General features: G+C 38.0%; 1 protein-coding gene across 1 annotated transcript in view; it reads left to right on the top strand.

Moving 5' to 3' along the window:
• LOC126199031 (nose resistant to fluoxetine protein 6-like) overlaps window positions 1-19,266 on the top strand; it is a 323,399-nt gene that overhangs the window by 271,268 nt on the left and 32,865 nt on the right. The window contains exons 6-9 of the mRNA XM_049935732.1: window positions 6,093-6,175; window positions 6,259-6,452; window positions 12,875-13,035; window positions 17,959-18,127. Of these exons, the coding sequence (XP_049791689.1) occupies window positions 6,093-6,175; window positions 6,259-6,452; window positions 12,875-13,035; window positions 17,959-18,127 (607 nt within the window). The remainder of the gene's footprint in view (window positions 1-6,092; window positions 6,176-6,258; window positions 6,453-12,874; window positions 13,036-17,958; window positions 18,128-19,266) is intronic.

A 19,266-nucleotide genomic window follows, 5' to 3' on the forward strand; every position in this document is an offset into this window, starting at 1 on the left:
CCTAATTTACTGAACATGCCAGGTGGATGTAATTAAACTTTCCCTGTTTAACATAACACAGAAACTAATTACCATATGAGGACTAAACTTGGTAGCATTTGTGTCAAGGCCGGGGGAAGAGAAATAATGCAGAATCAATTCAACTGAACCAGCTTTAATGTGCTGCTACAGTACACAGTACCATTACATACTGGTACAATTAGTGCTACAAAATGGAATCAATACGTTTCCCATCAGTGTCCAGAAGAGCCTGCAAGTGCAGGATTGCATTATGCACAGCAGAATGTAGCATATTCATAGATATGCTGGCTACCTCTCTTGATATGCTGCACTTCAGATTGGCACATGTGTCAATGTTCCCCTGGTAAACCCTGTCCTTCAGGTAGCCCCACAACCAGAAAACACAGGAAGTGAAATCAGGTGACTGTGCTGGCCAAGCATTTGGAAACAATTGGCTGATAATTCAATCATTTCCAAATGTGGCTCATAAAAGCAGGTAAACTTTATGAGCGATGTGCGGTGGGGCCCCAACTTGCATGAAAAGTGTTGAGTTCAGTGAGTGTCTCTCCTGTAAGGCAGGTATGACATGCTGGCAAAGCATATCACAGTAATGCTGGCCAGTCACACTGCATGTCTCTGGTCCTTGAGCGCCAACCTCTTCAAAAAAGAATGGATCAATGATGAATGTAGCAGTGAAGCCACACCATACAGTGACACATTCACCATACAGAGGAACTTCATGCACAATGACTGGAGGTGAAGATCCACATACTTGGCAGTTCCGTGTGTTCACTTCACCCATCAGAGAAAAATGAGCTTCCTCTGTCCCCAGGATGATCGAGGGCCAGCCCTCATCAATTTTAATCCTTACAAGAAAGTGTAGAGCGAAGTCCACATGTCATTGTGTGACCTATGGTGCAAGATGCTGTATGATACAGATCTTGTACAGATACCATTTGAGAATGGCTTGAAGCACCTTCCATACAGCTGACAGCAGAATGTTCAACTGTCGTGACACAGTACAGGCACTGCATGATAATTGGGAATTGTGCACAGCGTTGTCTGCCATAGCAACAGCAATTTCACCTATCGCCTATGGTGCAACCAGTCGTCGGTGTCTTCCTGGAGTGATGCTCAGTTCTCCATCTGATTTGAACTTATTCATCATGCACTGCATAGCAGGTGGAGAAAGAGGACCTTCCATAATCCTTTTAGCCAGCAATATTCTTGAAGTGCAGCAGTAGCATTACTGTTGTTTTGATAATAAAGCTTCACCAATAATGCCCTGCTCCTTTTGTCCAAGCTCATTTTGACATGTCAACAAGTGCTCTGTGACTGTCAGGTGTGTGAGACTATGAATCACAATGATTGTTCATGTCACCTGGTGGCCATAGTTGGAACTTGATGGTGGCACCGTGACACATGGAAATCACGCACCCCATACTCTGGACATTAATGCTACCAAGTTTGATACTCTTATAGTAATTAGTTCCCGTGTTATAATGTGTTAAATAGGGGAAGTTTAATTATAATCTCTTAGTATATATCTTTCTGCTTGTTTTAGTTGTTCTTTGTATTTTGATAATCATTGTTGCTACACCATCATGGTCACTGATCCCAGTTTTGTTGTGGACATTGTCAAAGATGTCAAGTCTATTTGTTGCCATTAGATCCAATATATTTCCATCATGATTGGGGTTCCTAACTATCTGTTCTAGGTAGTTTTCAGAGAAGGCATTTAGTAAAGTTTCACAGGATGGTGTATCATTCCCACCACTAACAAAATAGTAATTTTTCCAATTGATTACTGGATGATTAAAGTCTCCACTGATTTTTACAGTATGATTGAGGAACTTGCATACAAGTAAACTGAGGTTTTCTCTAAAGTTCTCTGTTACATCAGGAGATGAGTCTGGTGGGTGATAGAAGGGATCCAGTTATCATTTTATGCCCATCCATGATACTGAGTCCTGCCCAAACAATCTCGTGTGTAGCTCCAATTTCTGTCTCAATGGATTTGAGTTTCCTGTCTGCTGTGACAAATACACCACCTCCATTTCCCATTTGCCTATCCTTTTGGTATACACTTGAATTTTCCCCAAAAATCTCATTGCTATCAAATTCAGATTTCAACCATCTTTCTGTACCTAGTGTTATGTGAGCTTCACTATTTTCCATGAAAGCTTCAAAATCTGGCAATTTGTTGTGAATATTTTGGCAGTTTACCACGAGGATTTTAATACTCTCATCTGTGCGAAGCATTTCTTTTGATGTTACACTGATACTTTTAGGTTTCCTACAGCCATCATTATCTGGATTGCACGGAGAGCCAACTAATCTAAAAAATAAACCTTGTGTGCACCCCACACATAGTGAGCTACCTGAGTAGCAGCCTCTGATGTGTAATGCACTTCTTACCTATTTACGGGGACCCTAGAGTTCTCAGTCATGTGGTGCAAGTCCAGGAAGTCGCAGCCTCACTTTTCACTGAACCTTTGAAGTCTCTGGTTCAGTCAGGACTTCCACTTGACTCAGAACTAAAGGGCCACAATCGATTCTGGGGACAATGCTGCAAATTATGGGCTTTGCTGAAACTCCATGTGCAAGGCTGGTCTTCTCAACCTTCTCTAACAGTCATTGGAATAAACCAAGAATAACCTCAGTGCCCAGATGAAAGACATCATTTGTTCCAATACCCACCATAATCTGCAGTTGGTTGCACTCTGTTTCCTCAATGGCTGCCAAAATAGCCTCTTCAACATGTTTAATGAGGCCCCCAGATATACACACTGAGTGCACCTGTTGCCCTTTCCTGTCCCTTGCTGCCATTTCCTTAAGGGATACCATCATTCACCATACATTTGAACTTCTGATGGTTAAAAGACCCATCCTCTTTTGCATTTGCCACCTCCTGACACGACAAAACAGGTTTCCCCAAAACAGGTGAAGAGTCCCACTGGCACAGTTTCAGTTTTAGTGAAAGACAGCACATAAACTTGTAGGTTAAGGGGATTGGTACAACACCCTGAGTCTTCCTTGGTCCCCATCCACCCTGTACAGGATGCCTAGATCTACCACTGACACACCACACACAGTCAGCTGGACAGGTAATGACAGATCCTGTACTTTCTGCAGAGGAGACAATATCCACAGAATAGGATAGTACCTAAGGTACCTCTGGTACAAGTATCACAGGTACACAACTCTCAGGAGCTCTCCCAACACACTGATTCACCACAGGTGTCAATTGCTTGACAGAAGTCAGGGTGATTTCCAGCTGATTATGCACGTCAACCATCTCATCCCATATTTGAGAAAAGCATTCACAGTGGGCTGCATTTTGGCTGGCATAATGTATTAAAAGGCAGTGAACAAATAACTTTAAATTAAGCCAACAGGTGCAGCATCAGGAGGTTGTGTGGCAGGGAAGTGGGGAAAAAAGGAGCAGGAAGAAGAGGAGCAGGGAAAGATGGATGGCTGCATTGGCAGAGGGTGACAAACAAAGAGGCTGGGAGATGAGAATGGGGAGGAGATGATGGGACAGAGAGGATGAAAACTGTTGGGTGGAGAGTATGGGGACAGTATGTTACCGTAGCTTGAGGTCTGGATAGTTAGGGGAGCAGAGAATGTGTTGTAAGGATAACTCCAAACTCTCATCTATGCTGTTCAGAAAAGCTGGTGGTGGTGGGTAGGATACAGATGGCTTGGGTAATGAAGAAGCCACTGAAATTAAGCATGTTGTGGTCAGCTGCAGGTTCTGCCACAGGATGGTCTACTTTGCTCTTGGCCTCAGTTTAGTGGTGGCCATTCATCCTGGTGGACAGCTAGTTGGTAGTCATACCAACATAAGAAGCTGTGTAATGGTTGCAGCAGAGCTGGTAAATGACATGGCCACTTTCACAGGTGGCCCGACCCCTGATGAGGTAGGATAACCTGTGACAAGACTGGAATTGGAAGTGCTGGGTGGGTGGATTGGGCAGGTCTTGTGCCTGGATCTTCCACAGGGGTATGATTGTTGTGGCAAGAGGTTGGAAATGCGGGTGGTGTAGGGATGGACTAGGATGTTGTGCAAGTTAGGTGATAAGTGTCTTTTAATTGTGCCTGTCTGCAACTTAACATGCCTTTTTTACAGTAAGTAGCAGTCTATCTTTTCCTAGATTGTCAAGGTGTATTTGGTTGATACAAGGTGTATCTACATAGTGGTGTACCTAGTTTTGTGTAATTTTCTCATTTCTTCAGTTTTCCTAATTTATGCAGTTTCTTAATTAGGGACTTACTTGTGCAACCAAATGTATTATCTAGTTCAGAAAAAGTAGGTCAACAGAAGCGTAACATCAGATCTGGGGATTAAATAAGCACAATGTTCAAATAATAAAAGTAATTTCAGGTAAGTCAAAACTTAAGTTATGAATTTAATATTTCAGTTAACATCTTTCAACAGAAAGAAAACTGATTAGTTGAAAGAGTAAAATTAGGGCTTTTGATTGAGCTATGTGACTTTGGAAATAAACATTGATTAGCTCATGGCATTTTTACAATCACAAGAATGGGAACAAAGTCAGTTACTGATTTATATAAATCAGTAACATGGATCAGCACCACATAAATGCACTAGGGAATATTAATTTTTATTGGAATATAGCCCAAAATAAGAATTCCAATATTTTCTTTGGCTGTGGAATGGTAACTAGCAATATATTGTAGGAAAGAAGGAAAAAATTTAGCTAAGGAGTAGAATGGTAGCAAACAGCTCCCCCTTGAGGAGTCAGTATGATCACACACAATTAGTGTGGCTTCTATTACAAAGGCAGAACAGAGAGATTGATACATACCATACTTAGACACCCCACAGAAGCTGCAAGCTGCAAAGGCAAACTCCACCATGTGCAGCACTGTCAGGGAATCAGACATAGTTATCTAGTAGATGCAGAAACACAACACACTGCACACAACAGGCAGAAACTATAACTGCCTTTAAGTTAGTTTGTATATTTACTGCTAGCATTAATTTCTTTTCTGATCATAAATTTATTGGTATTGTGTTTTTACCACTATGCACAACATTTTTGTTAGATATGCTACAAAATAGGCTAATAACACAAAACAAAAGTCATAAAAATAAATACTGAACTATGTGGTAACAAAAGATGTGTCTTTCCTGAGTTTAACTAATTACAGCCTTGCTCTTTCCTGTGCCAATTTTGTGTCACTATTTCCCACAGTTTAATCCTCCCCTAACTATGACAACTTTGTACTTTGCTGCACACACTTTCCCATTATGAAATCAAACACTAAGTATTTTCTATCTTTGATAATTTGTACCCACTCTTAAACTTTCAAAACAAAGTCACATAATATTTCTCACAAACATCCTTCAAAACTGATACCATAAGACACTATTGAATCAGTTAAAAGCTTTTGTTCCACACCTCACCTCTTTCCTGCAAGGCCAACGGGCCACCCATGAGTTACTGAAACAACATTACTTGTGATCATCATATTCCCTTCCCCACTTCATGAACTTATAATGTATCTCAAAATTTCCAGTAAAAACTGCTGTTGGTTGGTTGCTTTCAAATTGTTATCAGCAGTTGTCTAGGACTGATGGCACTCTCCCTCCTCAGCATAAACTTGTCCATCCATCACTGAGCACACCAGTGGCAAAGCCCATGCTCATATCTGCTTTTTTCTGCAATATATGACAGTTTTCCTATGCTTAACTCTGCTTTCCAAACTAAGCAACCCATGTGAGTATTGTGTGGCTGGAAAAGATTGTATAAAGTATTGTTTTGTATAATTGTGACATAAATACATTGTATTCAGTGTGATCACAAAATGCAGCTTTTCACAGCCAGCAGTAACTTCACTTAGAACTTCCACACTGGCAGGCCATGGGCGATATGCAAAACTTTCCCCTAATGTTTCATCTCCAGCTGCAGGAGAGGATATCCCACACAGCTGGAGATGAAATGTTAGGGAAATTGTTAGATATTGACCACAGCCTGTCAGCCCAGAAGTTTTAAGTGAAGTGCATTTCAGGTATTCCTCTTATGTTCAAAATTTGACTTATAACACTTTTATCATGTTTACAGATCAGCTCTTGTATCAGTTGGGATAATAGCAATTATAGCCACTCTGAGAGATATGTCTGAGACTCCTAAACCTGAAAACCATGGTGAGTTACATGAATGTCATAATATATTTGATCAAAATTTGTGTTTCAAAATCAACTGTTTTAGATGCCCTCTACTGCTGTAGGTAATGGTTGGAAATTGGTCCAGAGCTTCTCCCTGTATCGTACTTGGGCAGAACTGATTGGTGCTTTGTCACCTGACAGAAATATCGTATGCATCTTTGGTCTGAGAGCACTGTTGGCAATTGTCCTATACATTGAGCATGCCATCATTCCACTGGCTCGAACACCATACACAAACAGGGTGGATTTTCTAGAGGTAAGGACACAAATATTATAAATTTAACGTACTAAGGAAGAATTCATTATAGTACTACATCAAAAATGTATTTATTTACTGCATTTATTCATTGAAAGGCATCATTATACAACAATATGTAGATGTACTTTTAGTATCAGTAAACACCTTATTATGTTCATTAAATTTCCTCCATATCAGTATTACTCTCTTCTTTCAAATCAGTGACCCTAGTATTGGGAGTAAACAACACTGGAAATTACAACACAATACAAAACTAAAATACCAACACTTAGAAAAATTTCTCCTCTTAATGCCACAGGGCATTATAATTCAAATGAAAATCTTGATATTTATCATATTCCAGGATCCTTCACATTAGCAGTAAAAACTTCTGAGATGTTTGGCCATGCCACATTCCTCTTCAAAATTCTGAAATGTAATTTTTTTCAATACTTCTGCTGGAATCTTCATCAAGATGGTGCTGATGTACCCAGATGGTAGAACATTGAATGGGGCAGTTATCTATAATGAATTACTGTCTGAATAAACTTACCTTAACATCCAGTCAGATTGGTGTTTTTCATTTATTATAATGTTGTTCTACCAAGAACCGATGGAAGATTCTGTTAACATTATCTAGTCAGGTCTTGATGACATTTGGAAGTGGTGCAAAGTCAGGCAACTTGCTTCAGCTCTACAGAAATATAAAATTGTGCACTTGACAAAACCTAGAAAAGTAGTATCCTATGACTACAGTATCAATGGCATACCATTTTCATATCAGCACATAAGTTTAAGAATTCATAGGGACCTGATGATGCTTTGCAAAATCTACTACAAGATCGACTTTATACGAATTCTTATTGTACACTTCTGTAAAACTAATATGTTTTTTATGTTAATTGCATGGTCCCAGAAGAATATGGCACAGGACAGTATTGAGTGAATGATACACTTACTGGGGCAACATTATTTTATTGTTGTTGTTGTTGTGGTCTTCAGTCCTGAGACTGGTTTGATGCAGCTCTCCATGCTACTCTATCCTGTACAAGCTTCTTCATCTCCCAGTACCTATTGCAACCTACATCCTTCTGAATCTGCTTAGTGTATTCATCTCTTTGTCTCCCTCTACGATTTTTGCCCTCCACGCTGCCCTCCAATGCTAAATTTGTGATCCCTTGATGCCTCAAAACATGTCCTACCAACCGATCCCTTCTTCTAGTCAAGTTGTGCCACAAACTTCTCTTCTCCCCAATCCTATTCAATACCTCCTCATTAGTTACGTGATCTACCCACCTTATCTTCAGCATTCTTCTGTAGCACCACATTTCGAAAGCTTCTATTCTTTTCTTGTCCAAACTAGTAATCGTCCATGTTTCACTTCCATACATGGCTACACTCCATACAAATACTTTCAGAAATGACTTCCTGATACTTAAATCTATACTCGACGTTAACAAATTTCTCTTCTTCAGAAACGATTTCCTTGTCATTGCCTGTCTACATTTTATATCCTCTCTACTTTGACCATCATCAGTTATTTTACTACCTAAATAGCAAAACTCCTTTACTACTTTAAGTGTCTCATTTCCTAATCTAATTCCCTCAGCATCACCCGATTTGATTTGACTACATTCCATTATCCTCGTTTTGCTTTTGTTGATGTTCATCTTATATCCTTCTTTCAAGACACTGTCCATTCCATTCAACTGCTGTTCCAAGTCCTTTGCTGTCTCTGACAGAATTACAATGTCATCGGCGAACCTCAAAGTTTTTACTTCTTCTCCATGAATTTTAATACCTACTCCGAATTTTTCTTTTGTTTCCTTTACTGCTTGCTCAATATACAGATTGAATAACATTGGGGAGAGGCTACAACCCTGTCTCACTCCCTTCCCAAACACTGCTTCCCTTTCATACCCCTCGACTCTTATAACTGCCATCTGGTTTCTGTACAAATTGTAAATAGCCTTTCGCTCCCTGTATTTTACCCCTGCCACCTTCAGAATTTGAAAGAGAGTATTCCAGTTAACATTGTCAAAAGCTTTCTCTAAGTCTACAAATGCTAGAAATGTAGGTTTGCCTTTTCTTAATCTTTCTTCTAAGATAAGTCGTAAGGTTAGTATTGCCTCCCGTGTTCCAACATTTCTACGGAATCCAAACTGATCTTCCCCGAGGTCCGCTTCTACCAGTTTTTCCATTCGTCTGTAAAGAATTCGCGTTAGTATTTTGCAGCTGTGACTTATTAAACTGATAGTTCGATAATTTTCACATCTGTCAACACCTGCTTTCTTTGGGATTGGAATTATTATATTCTTCTTGAAGTCTGTGGGTATTTTGCCTGTCTCATACATCTTGCTCACCAGATGGTAGAGTTTTGTCATGACTGGCTCTCCCAAGGCCATCAGTAGTTCTAATGGAATGTTGTCTACTCCCAGGGCCTTGTTTCGACTCAGGTCTTTCAGTGCTCTGTCAAACTCTTCACGTAGTATCTTATCTCCCATTTCATCTTCATCTACATCCTCTTCCATTTCCATAATATTGTCCTCAAGCACATCGCCCTTGTATAAACCCTCTATATACTCCTTCCACCTTTCTGCCTTCCCTTCTTTGCTTAGAACAGGGTTGCCATCTGAGCTCATGATATTCATACAAGTGGCTCTCTTCTCTCCAAAGGTCTCTTTAATTTTCCTGTAGGAAGTATCTATCTTACCCCTAGTGAGACAAGCCTCTACATCCTTACATTTGTCCTCTAGCCATCCCTGCTTAGCCATTTTGCACTTCCTGTCGATCTCATTTTTGAGACGTTTGTATTCCTTTTTGCCTGCTTCATTTACTGCATTTTTATATTTTCTCCTTTCATCAATTAAATTCAATATTTCTTCTGTTACCCAAGGATTTCTATTAGCCCTCGTCTTTTTACCTACTTGATCGTCTGCTGCCTTCACTACTTCATCCCTCAGAGCCACCCATTCTTCTTCTACTGCATTTCTTTCCCCCATTCCTGTCAATTGTTCCCTTATGCTCTCCCTGAAACTCTCTACAACCTCTGGTTCTTTCAGTTTATCCAGGTCCCATCTCCTTAAATTCCCACCTTTTTGCAGTTTCTTCAGTTTCAATCTGCAGTTCATAACCAATAGATTGTGGTCAGAATCCACATCTGCCCCTGGAAATGTCTTACAATTTAAAACCTGGTTCCTAAATCTCTGTCTTACCATTATATAATCTATCTGATACCTTTTAGTATCTCCAGGATTCTTCCAGGTATACAACCTTCTTTTATGATTCTTGAACCAAGTGTTAGCTATGATTAAGTCATGCTCTGTGCAAAATTCTACAAGGCGGCTTCCTCTTTCATTTCTTCCCTCCAATCCATATTCACCTACTATGTTTCCTTCTCTCCCTTTTCCTACTGACGAATTCCAGTCACCCATGACTATTAAATTTTCGTCTCCCTTCACTACCTGAATAATTTCTTTTATCTCGTCATACATTTCTTCAATTTCTTCGTCATCTGCAGAGCTAGTTGGCATATAAACTTGTACTACTGTGGTAGACGTGGGCTTCCTGCCTATCTTGGCCACAATAATGCGTTCACTATGCTGTTTGTAGGAGCTAACCCGCACTCCTATTTTTTTATTCATTATTAAACCTACTCCTGCATTGCCCCTATTTGATTTTGTATTTATAACCCTGTATTCACCTCACCAAAAGTCTTGTTCCTCCTGCCACCGAACTTCACTAATTCCCACTATATCTAACTTTAACCTATCCATTTCCCTTTTTAAATTTTCTAACCTACCTGCCCGATTAAGGGATCTGACATTCCACGCTCCGATCTGTAGAATGCCAGTTTTCTTTTGCCTGATAACGACGTCCTCTTGAGTAGTCCCCGCCTGGAGATCCGAATGGGGGACTATTTTACCTCCTGAATATTTTACCCAAGAGGACGCCATCATCATTTAATCATACGGCTGTAGTTTCCCCTTGCTTTCAGCCGTTCGCAGTACTAGCACAGCAAGGCCGTTTTGGTTAATGTTACAAGGCCAGATCAGTCAATCATCCAGACTGTTGCCCCTGCAACTACTGAAAAGGCTGATGCCCCTCTTCAGGAGCAACATGTTTGTCTGGCCTCTCAACAGATACCCCTCCGTTGTGGTTCCACCTACGGTACGGCCATCTGTATCGCTGAGGCACGCAAGCCTCCCCACCAACGGCAAGGTCCATGGTTCATGGGGGGATTATTTTATTACTCATCTGAATGTCTACTAACTTCACACAGAGTGTCATCCATTGTGTGCTCATTGAGTTGTCGATAGGCACGCACAAAACAAGAAAAACATGGTAGCTTTCGGTGTTATCCTTTGAAGAGATGGAGTACAAACATTCCAATACTACTCCAACAACTTGCCCTTCATGCAGGGCAGCCTTCATTTCACAAATTGGAAAACAGATTCTTGAGGCTAGCACGTGCAGTGCTCGGAAAAATAGGTTGATTTTGTAGGCTGTTACTGTTCCCATACACCATGTTCCCACAAAACATGCCTGTGGTGCAGTGTAGCCTATACACCAGAGGCTGGAAAACAATGGTTTTTCCTGTATCTCCACTTCTGTTGGAGGTAGGAGGTTATAAATCCCACAGTCATAAAGCTTGCTATTTATATGCAAAATTAGGTTGCAATCGATCAAGGAGTTTGGGAGGAAGATGTACACACACATTTACATCAGGTTTTGGCAGGTACTAAAAATTTCACCTCCTTAAGGTGACTGAGGGCAGTAATTCTGTCACATCATTTTATAGTATGAGTGTTCGTAAAATTAATGATTAAATTGTTTGCTGTAAACCAGGTGTAAGCTTGTTTCATTACTTCCCTGGATATGTCTGGTATGAAAGTATTTGAGCCCTTTATCAATTTATTATTGCCATCAGCAAACAACACAGTTTTTGAAGACTGCTACGAGGTCCTCACAAAATCATTTATGTAGAATAGTAGTAGACCAAGCACCATATTTAATGTTTCCCCTCTTTGAATTTAGTATTACAGCTGTCATGTCATTTGTTCATGTGACAATCTCTTTTCTATGGCTAAGATGTGACAACATCAGCACAAGCAGAATGCCTTAAACACTATCATTATTTCTCTAGTAAGATTTTATTATCTACACCATCATAGGTTTTGGTGAGATTACATAAAATGTCAGCAGAGTAATTTTTCTTATTCAATGCTACCACAACTTGAGTTGATGAGATCATATTTTGCTTTCTTAGTAGAGAAGCCTTTACAGAAGCCAAACAGAGGTAATGGTCTACCTATTCAACATATTTTTAGGATTCTAAGATGAGGGAGTCCAGAATTAGAGTTAACTTGCTTATCTCCATGTCTGTTTGCATGTGTGTTTGCTATTTTTTATCACACAGTGACAGTACTAGTTCTTCAATTTATTATTATCAGCCAACATGTATTTTAATTATGTAGACCTCTGCAACATTTGAGATTAATTAATCAGCTCAATGAAACAAATAACTGTTTTATAATCCAGTCCAAATTTGCAAAGTTACAGTTTATTTTTATTTATTTATTTATTTATTTTTTTCAAAGTGCGCAACAAGTGGGCTGAGAAAAGCTCCAAATCTTGGTGATTAAAAACTGTATTCAATGAAATTATGCTGAAATTGTCAGTAGCATTTTGTGACAAAAATATGGCATATTAAACAGTATGAATTTCTTTATGTCAACTTGCTCATATAGTTAATGCATAACACATTGACTTGGGAGACAGGGAGGGGACTCAGAGCCAGATCAAATCCATAAGGTGGATTAACAACCATGGGCTAGTACACCAGCCAGCATGAATGTTGTTTTTAGGTGGTTTCCAATGCTCATTTAAGCAGCTCTTGGGCTGATCCCAAATTTCTGCCTCAGAAAAGGCAACAAGCAAACAGTAAAATACAAAAAAACACAGAACAAATTGTACATGATTCACAAACAGGTGGAATTCATGATGTCCCTCCCTTAAATACCTCGATTACTGAGGAATCAGGAAGGGCATCCACCAACAGAGTTAAATAACAAAATAAAGTCTGTCAAATCCTGAAAAAGCAGACCCCTTACTAGATGGAATAAATGCTAGGGAAAAGATTAGTTCTCTTATGTTATTTGCATGATGGTCAATTAGCAATTGTTCATTGCAACACTGTACTCTTCCTTCAAATAAGGTGCTTAGTAAGCAGTGCTTATTATGAAATGTTTTATTCTGTGATATATGGTATAGTATGTTTAAGACTCATGTTCATTGACTTTAGTCTGTATGACAGTAATGATGCATGAAAACAAACAAAATAATATAAAATTTTTGTTGCTAGTGGCCAGAGAGGTCTAACTGTATAACTTATCATCATTATACAAATACAATTTCAAAACAAATATTTTTTCTTACAGCAAATGAAGATGCCAATCACTGTTGCACTCCGAACAGGTTCCCATTGCACTGATTCTTTCTTGCTCATGAGTGGTGTTCTGGCTGCATACACACTTACAAGAGAGCTACAGAGTACAGGCAAGATAAAATGGTTGAAATGGCTAATAGGTCGGTACATAAGGTAAATCTCCTATCTCACAATGATAATCCATGATAGATTTGATTTTTTTGTACAGTTACAAAAGAATATTATTGAGATGAAGCTGACAGTAAACATTTAACTTCATAAAACATATCAGATGTACAGTCTAAACCAAAATTATCCAGGTTTGCTGCTGAATTATAGTACAAATTACATGTGCTGTTTTAATTAAGCAATTTTAGCTTCGTGTGATTTCTTCCTTTCATTAGTTTTTGGACTAATTATTTTCTCAGTTACCTGTGTTAAAATTCTTTACCATCAGATCCATATCTGTCTACATGATGGGTGCTTTCCCATAGAATGAATCCATTTATAATGAACAGGTACAGTATGGTAGAGTACATTAATGATGGCCCAAAAAATCTGAAAAGAAATGTCTCTTATGAAATAACTCTCTTCTTGTGACATGTTTCTTGATTTCAAATGCAACACCATTTCTTTTTATGAGAGGTCATGTCATATAGTTAAGAAAAGTATATAAAAGTTATCACTAGGCTTTTCACACAGTCTGGTGACAGTCAGAACTAGACATTTTATGCACTAGTACATACATGTTAACTCAATGTAGTTTTAAAATTTCCATGCAAGAGTAGATAACAGTTATCAAATTCTAGCTCTCCAATTTAATATTCTTTCCACAGTTCTTCATAAAAGTCTCTCTCTCTCTCTCTCTCTCTCTCTCTCTCTCTCTCTCTCTCTCTCTCTCTCCTCTCTTCTGTAACAGTAATGGGCATTACTGTGAATAGTATTCCAGAGTACATTCCTATGAGCAACACAGTCACACAATTATTTCCCCAGACAGTCAACACAAAGCCCTATATATTATGTTTACATGCACAAAGAACAGTATTAATATCCAGTAAATGCTTGATACAATTTCAGCCTGATGCAGAGATCATCAGTTAAATCTAACTGCAGAAAATATATGACTATACCCTTTCTAAACACTAAAAAATGGCATAGTTGCATGAAATCATCCATTAATAATAATAATAATAATAATAATAATTTTATTGTCTTTAAGCCATTAAAGCAATATACAAAGTCATACACATAATACAATACAGTACAGTACATGCTATAAAAGAACAGAATTGTTAAGAACTTTACAGTTTAATATCATAGATCATGAAATCCTTTATATTGTAGAATGGGTTTACAACTAACCAGTCATAAAGTGTTTGTTTGTATTGTTGCTCTGGTAAATTTTGTATAGCTTGTGGAAGTTTGTTAAATAATTTGTGGCCCCTAAGTTCATAGCTGTTAACTGATTTTGACAGTCTGTGGTAGGGCATATAGATAGAGCTGTTTGTCCTAATGCTGTAACAATGTATATTTGCCCTGCGTTTTATTTTAGGTAAGTTCTTTTTTGTGTAGATTAAAACATAATAAATATATAGGTTTATTACTGTCATGATTTTTTGTTGAGTAAACAAAGGTTTATAATGAGCCTTGTATGGTGAGCCTGTAATTATCCTAATAGCTTTCTTTTGCAGCAATAGTATATCATGCACACAAGTGGAGTTTCCCCATAAAATAATGCCATAGGATATAATGCTTTGGAAAAATGAGTAGTAAGATACTCTAACATAATTTTTAGGTACACAGTGCATTAATCGCCTTAACAAATAGATTACCCTAGACAATTTACCACTAATATACTTAATATGTGGATTCCAAGAAAGTTTATCATCCAAATATACCCCCAAAAATTTAACACAACTAGGATCATCTGACGGAAACTTGTCTTTTAAACTAAATACCATCTGCTGGGTTTTGCTTTCATTAAGCAAGAACCCATTTGCTTTAAACCAGAGTGAAGCTTGCTCAATTGTCTCTGTAACACATGTTTTAAGGCTATTAAGATCATTACTGCTGTTCAGAAACATTGTATTAACAGCATAGAGTACTGTTCTGGATTTAATAAATGATGGCAGGTCATTTATCATTATTAGGAAAAGCAAAGGGCCCAGCACGGATCCCTGCAGAACACCTACCTTAACTTGTTCTATACTGGACATTTCTTTCCCAACACAGACGGCTTGCTTACGGTTTTAACACCATAAAAGTCCATTTTTTCGAGTAGTAGTGTATGTGCTACACAGTCAAAGGCTTTGCTTAGGTCATAAAAAGTCACTTGAGCAAGTCACTTGAGCAAAGCATTTATCTTCAAATACTTGATGGATGTATTTAACAACATTGTCTATGGCATCAATGGTTGACAGGTTTTTCCTAAAGCCATACTGTGATCCACTTATTAATCCTATGTTATCGAAGTAAACAGATAATTGTTGGTGAATTATGCATTCTAGAACTTTTGAAAAAACTGGGACTATGGATATTGGCCTGTAACTTGAGACAGCATTTTTATCTCCTTTTTTATGTACTGGAACTACCCTAGACAGTTTAAGCTCATCAGGGAAAAAACCCTCCAGCATACACTTGTTTATACAATATGTTAGGGGGTACACTATACAGTCTATTACTTTCTTCAGCATGTTACAAGACAGGTCATATATGTCTGCACTGTCTGATGATTTTAACTGCTTAACACAAAACCAGGTGAGACCTCAGAAAAATTGAAGGTACTTGTGTTGGTTGATGACCTAGCAATATTTTTTGACAGTAACTGTGATGAGCTGATTTCAGGTTCAATTATAGCACTTCCTACTTCCTCAACTGATTTAATAAAAAAGTCATTAAATTCCTGGGGAGAGATACTAATTTTGTCACTTCTTTTATCTTTGGCAACACTATTTATTAGAGTCCATGCTGCTTTGCACTTATTGGTGGATTTCTCAGTACGTCTGAGATTGTGTGCTTGTTTGGCTTCCACAATTGCTTTTTTGTACTCATTCCTAGATCTAACATAGGTTAATTTAGCATGATTGGTTTTCAGATTTTTATAAATATTGTACAACAACATAACTTGATTTTTCATAGTAGACAGCTGTTTTGTATACCATGTATTTTGTCTATTTGGAACTTTTGCTTTTAGGACTCTGTCAGTTATTTTGCATTTCTTTATTGGTATGCAGTCATTAAAGTGTCCCAAAAATGCTTTGAGAAACCTATCAAATAGTACCTTTGCTGGCAGATAATTGCTTAGATTATAATGTGTCTCATCATAACACAGGCCAAACCAATCTCTGTTAGAAAGGGACGTACAAAACCTGTCAATTTTCTCATCTGTGAATGTTCTAGTGACCACAACTTCTGGGACAAGCTTATTTACATTATTCTTATCAAGAGGGAACCTACTTGTATAATTTATAGATACCGAATCATGATCAGAATATGGAAATACTGTCACACAAGATGATTCTTCTGCTGTTTTAAAATTTACAAAAATATTGTCAAGACATGCAAGTTCTCTTGTAGGCTTGTTATTGACTGAATGTAAGTTGCACTGTCTTAGTAGGTTTTGGAGTTCAGTGACAGTACGTTTTTGTGTTGTGACATCGAATTCAGCATTCACATCTCCACCTATCACAATATCATAATGTATCCATCTAGTATCTGTAAGTACATGTAACAGCTGACATTGTCCTGCCTATATAGAAACATTTTCAAAGTATGTGGGATCTGTATCAAGTTAACAAACATGGATTGTTGAAGTTGCACAAATAACAGAAGCCTGTGCAGTCACAGAGAAATGATACAGAAATACTGAAAAATATGATGTAGCAAAATTTTGAAGAATCACACCAATTAGATGATGAGATCTGCTTACAAATTTCAAGAATCAGTCTTAAGTGCTTAATTTATGAATTTCTAAGATACATTACATATTAATCTTTCATGAATAGTGTGAATAATACATCTATATGAAAATATAAGCTGTCAAACTCCCATACTCTGTGAATAAAATAGGAAGAATTCTTAAGACAGGAGTGGGGGGGACCCAATGACATCATCAGTTATGATTGCAGTGAACATGGGGTCATTGATATTGGTCTACAGATGAATGGAAACAAGTCACTTGGTCAGATGAATCGTGTTTCTTGTTACACCAGGCCAGTGGTCATGTCTGCAAACTCTGTCAGCAAAGCGAATGGCTGCTCAAAATATGCACAACACCATGGATGCAAGCTGATAGAGGCAGTATTATGCTATAGGGGACATTACCCTGGGCTTTCTCAGGACCTGTGGTAGTAAACAAAGGTACCATGGCAGATGTGGACCATGTGACTTTTATTGTGGACCATCTGCAACCCTTCAACCTTGATGTCTTTCCTGATGGTGATGGGATCTTCCAGCAAGAAAACTAAATATTCCAGAAAGACAGTGGTTTTAGGAGACAACAGTTAACTCATATTTATGTCTTGGCCACAAAATTCACCTGATCCATATCTAATGGAACACATACGAGACCTTATCAAGCACCAGCTCCATGCCCAAAAACCACCAGCCCATAATTTATGGCAGTTGTGTGACCTGTACATAGACATCTGGTGTCACATACCTACAGAATCCTACCAAGAATGTATCCAATTCCTGCCATATAAAATCACTGCTGTATTGCATTACAAAGGTGGACCAATAAGCTATTGGGCAAGTGAGCATCCTGTTTTGGCTCATTAGTGTATAAAAATGAGGCAACCCAAATGGTCAAATGTTTTGTTTGGGTCGTGAGAGAGTTTCACAGAAATTCTTAAAAAACTGGAATTGTCACTTAGTTGAAGGAAGATGCCAACTATTCCACAAGAACATGCATTGAAACAAATTTGATACATTTGGCACTTGTTGGAACTTTGGTGATTTTTTAAATTTCATAATCATTTATGACAAGATTGGTGTATTTGTTATTGTTTATTCTAAATTATATCACTGCTAAGACATGATCTGAAACTGATGACAACATAATGTATATAACATAAAGTACTAGTACTGTTGTTCCAGGTTGACTCCAGCACTTATTGCCTTTGTTCTGGTGAGTGGCTATATAATGGATCACCTAGGAGAAGGACCTATGTGGGGAGAGGTCATAAATCAAAATTCTCAGCTCTGCAAGCAATATGGATGGAGAAACTTATTATATATGCAAAATTTCTTTGCATTTGAAGACATGGTTTGTAAACGCTGCTAAAAATTCTTATAGTGTATGGACAGTGCTGCTAATAAGCTGTAATCATATAACCATAGTTTACTAAAAACTGACACAGTGCATCAGACTGCATATTAAGCGCGCCAGTAAACAAACACTAGAGGACAATCAACAGCAACTTTAAGTTACGATCAAGAATTACAATGAGCTTTCAAATGACAGCCTTGATTGTATTCCATTTCATGTTTATTAAAGACAAATGTGAAAAATCATTTCCTCAGCACAATATCAATAATATTTAATGGAATTATTGTCCCACATTGTGAGTGGGTACACCTTGAAAAATCACTTGTTGCTTCTGTAGCTACTCATGCACTACATAATGCTTCTACTCCTCATAAGGCTTCTTTCAGTGGTTCAGTGACATGCAAATTAGTAGGTCAGTTCTGGCAGGTAGGAGGCCACTTACAGTACTTGTCTTGGATCATAGCAACAATTGAATGAATGTATGATGCCAGGCAAAATCACACAACTGAACAACACCTGAAATAAAAGTCCATACTATTTACCCCTTTAAAACAAAAGTGTTTCTTGAGCATGTCTTTATGTTAGTCATTGTCAGTCCTCCATCCATGTAGTGACCCAAAATTGCTCTTTTTTATTCCAGAACAGAGCTACTTTTTTATTTTCTTATAAATCCACAGTTTACAGTTTGAAAATAATAAACAATGTTTATTCTGAAGCGTTAGCATGTCAATATTTCAATATCACAGTTTGTTTATGTCAGTACCCATCCTGAAGACACTTCACTGAGCTGCAACACACCAGGGCAATATGATGTGCTAAACCAACACCATTTTTTCATACATAGATGTTGATTGTTTTTGGCAATGTTTCCACTGCTATAATATTATTTGTCTCACTATTTGGTATGTAATAATGTCACTCACAACAGAAGACATCACATTTTTAAGTTTCCTGAAAATATTTCAACAAATACTATGCTGCCATTAACAGAATATACAAACTACAGATCTGTTCATCTGTATGGTAAATATGATAAATGCTGTGATCATGTTTGCAATGCCTTTGTTTCTTTGTGTACAATTTCTGCATCATTCTTCAGACCATATGTATTTTTTTTATTTAATGGCTTATTTAAT

The sequence above is a fragment of the Schistocerca nitens genome, chromosome 8, assembly GCF_023898315.1.
Source record: "Schistocerca nitens isolate TAMUIC-IGC-003100 chromosome 8, iqSchNite1.1, whole genome shotgun sequence".
NCBI lineage: Eukaryota > Metazoa > Arthropoda > Insecta > Orthoptera > Acrididae > Schistocerca > Schistocerca nitens.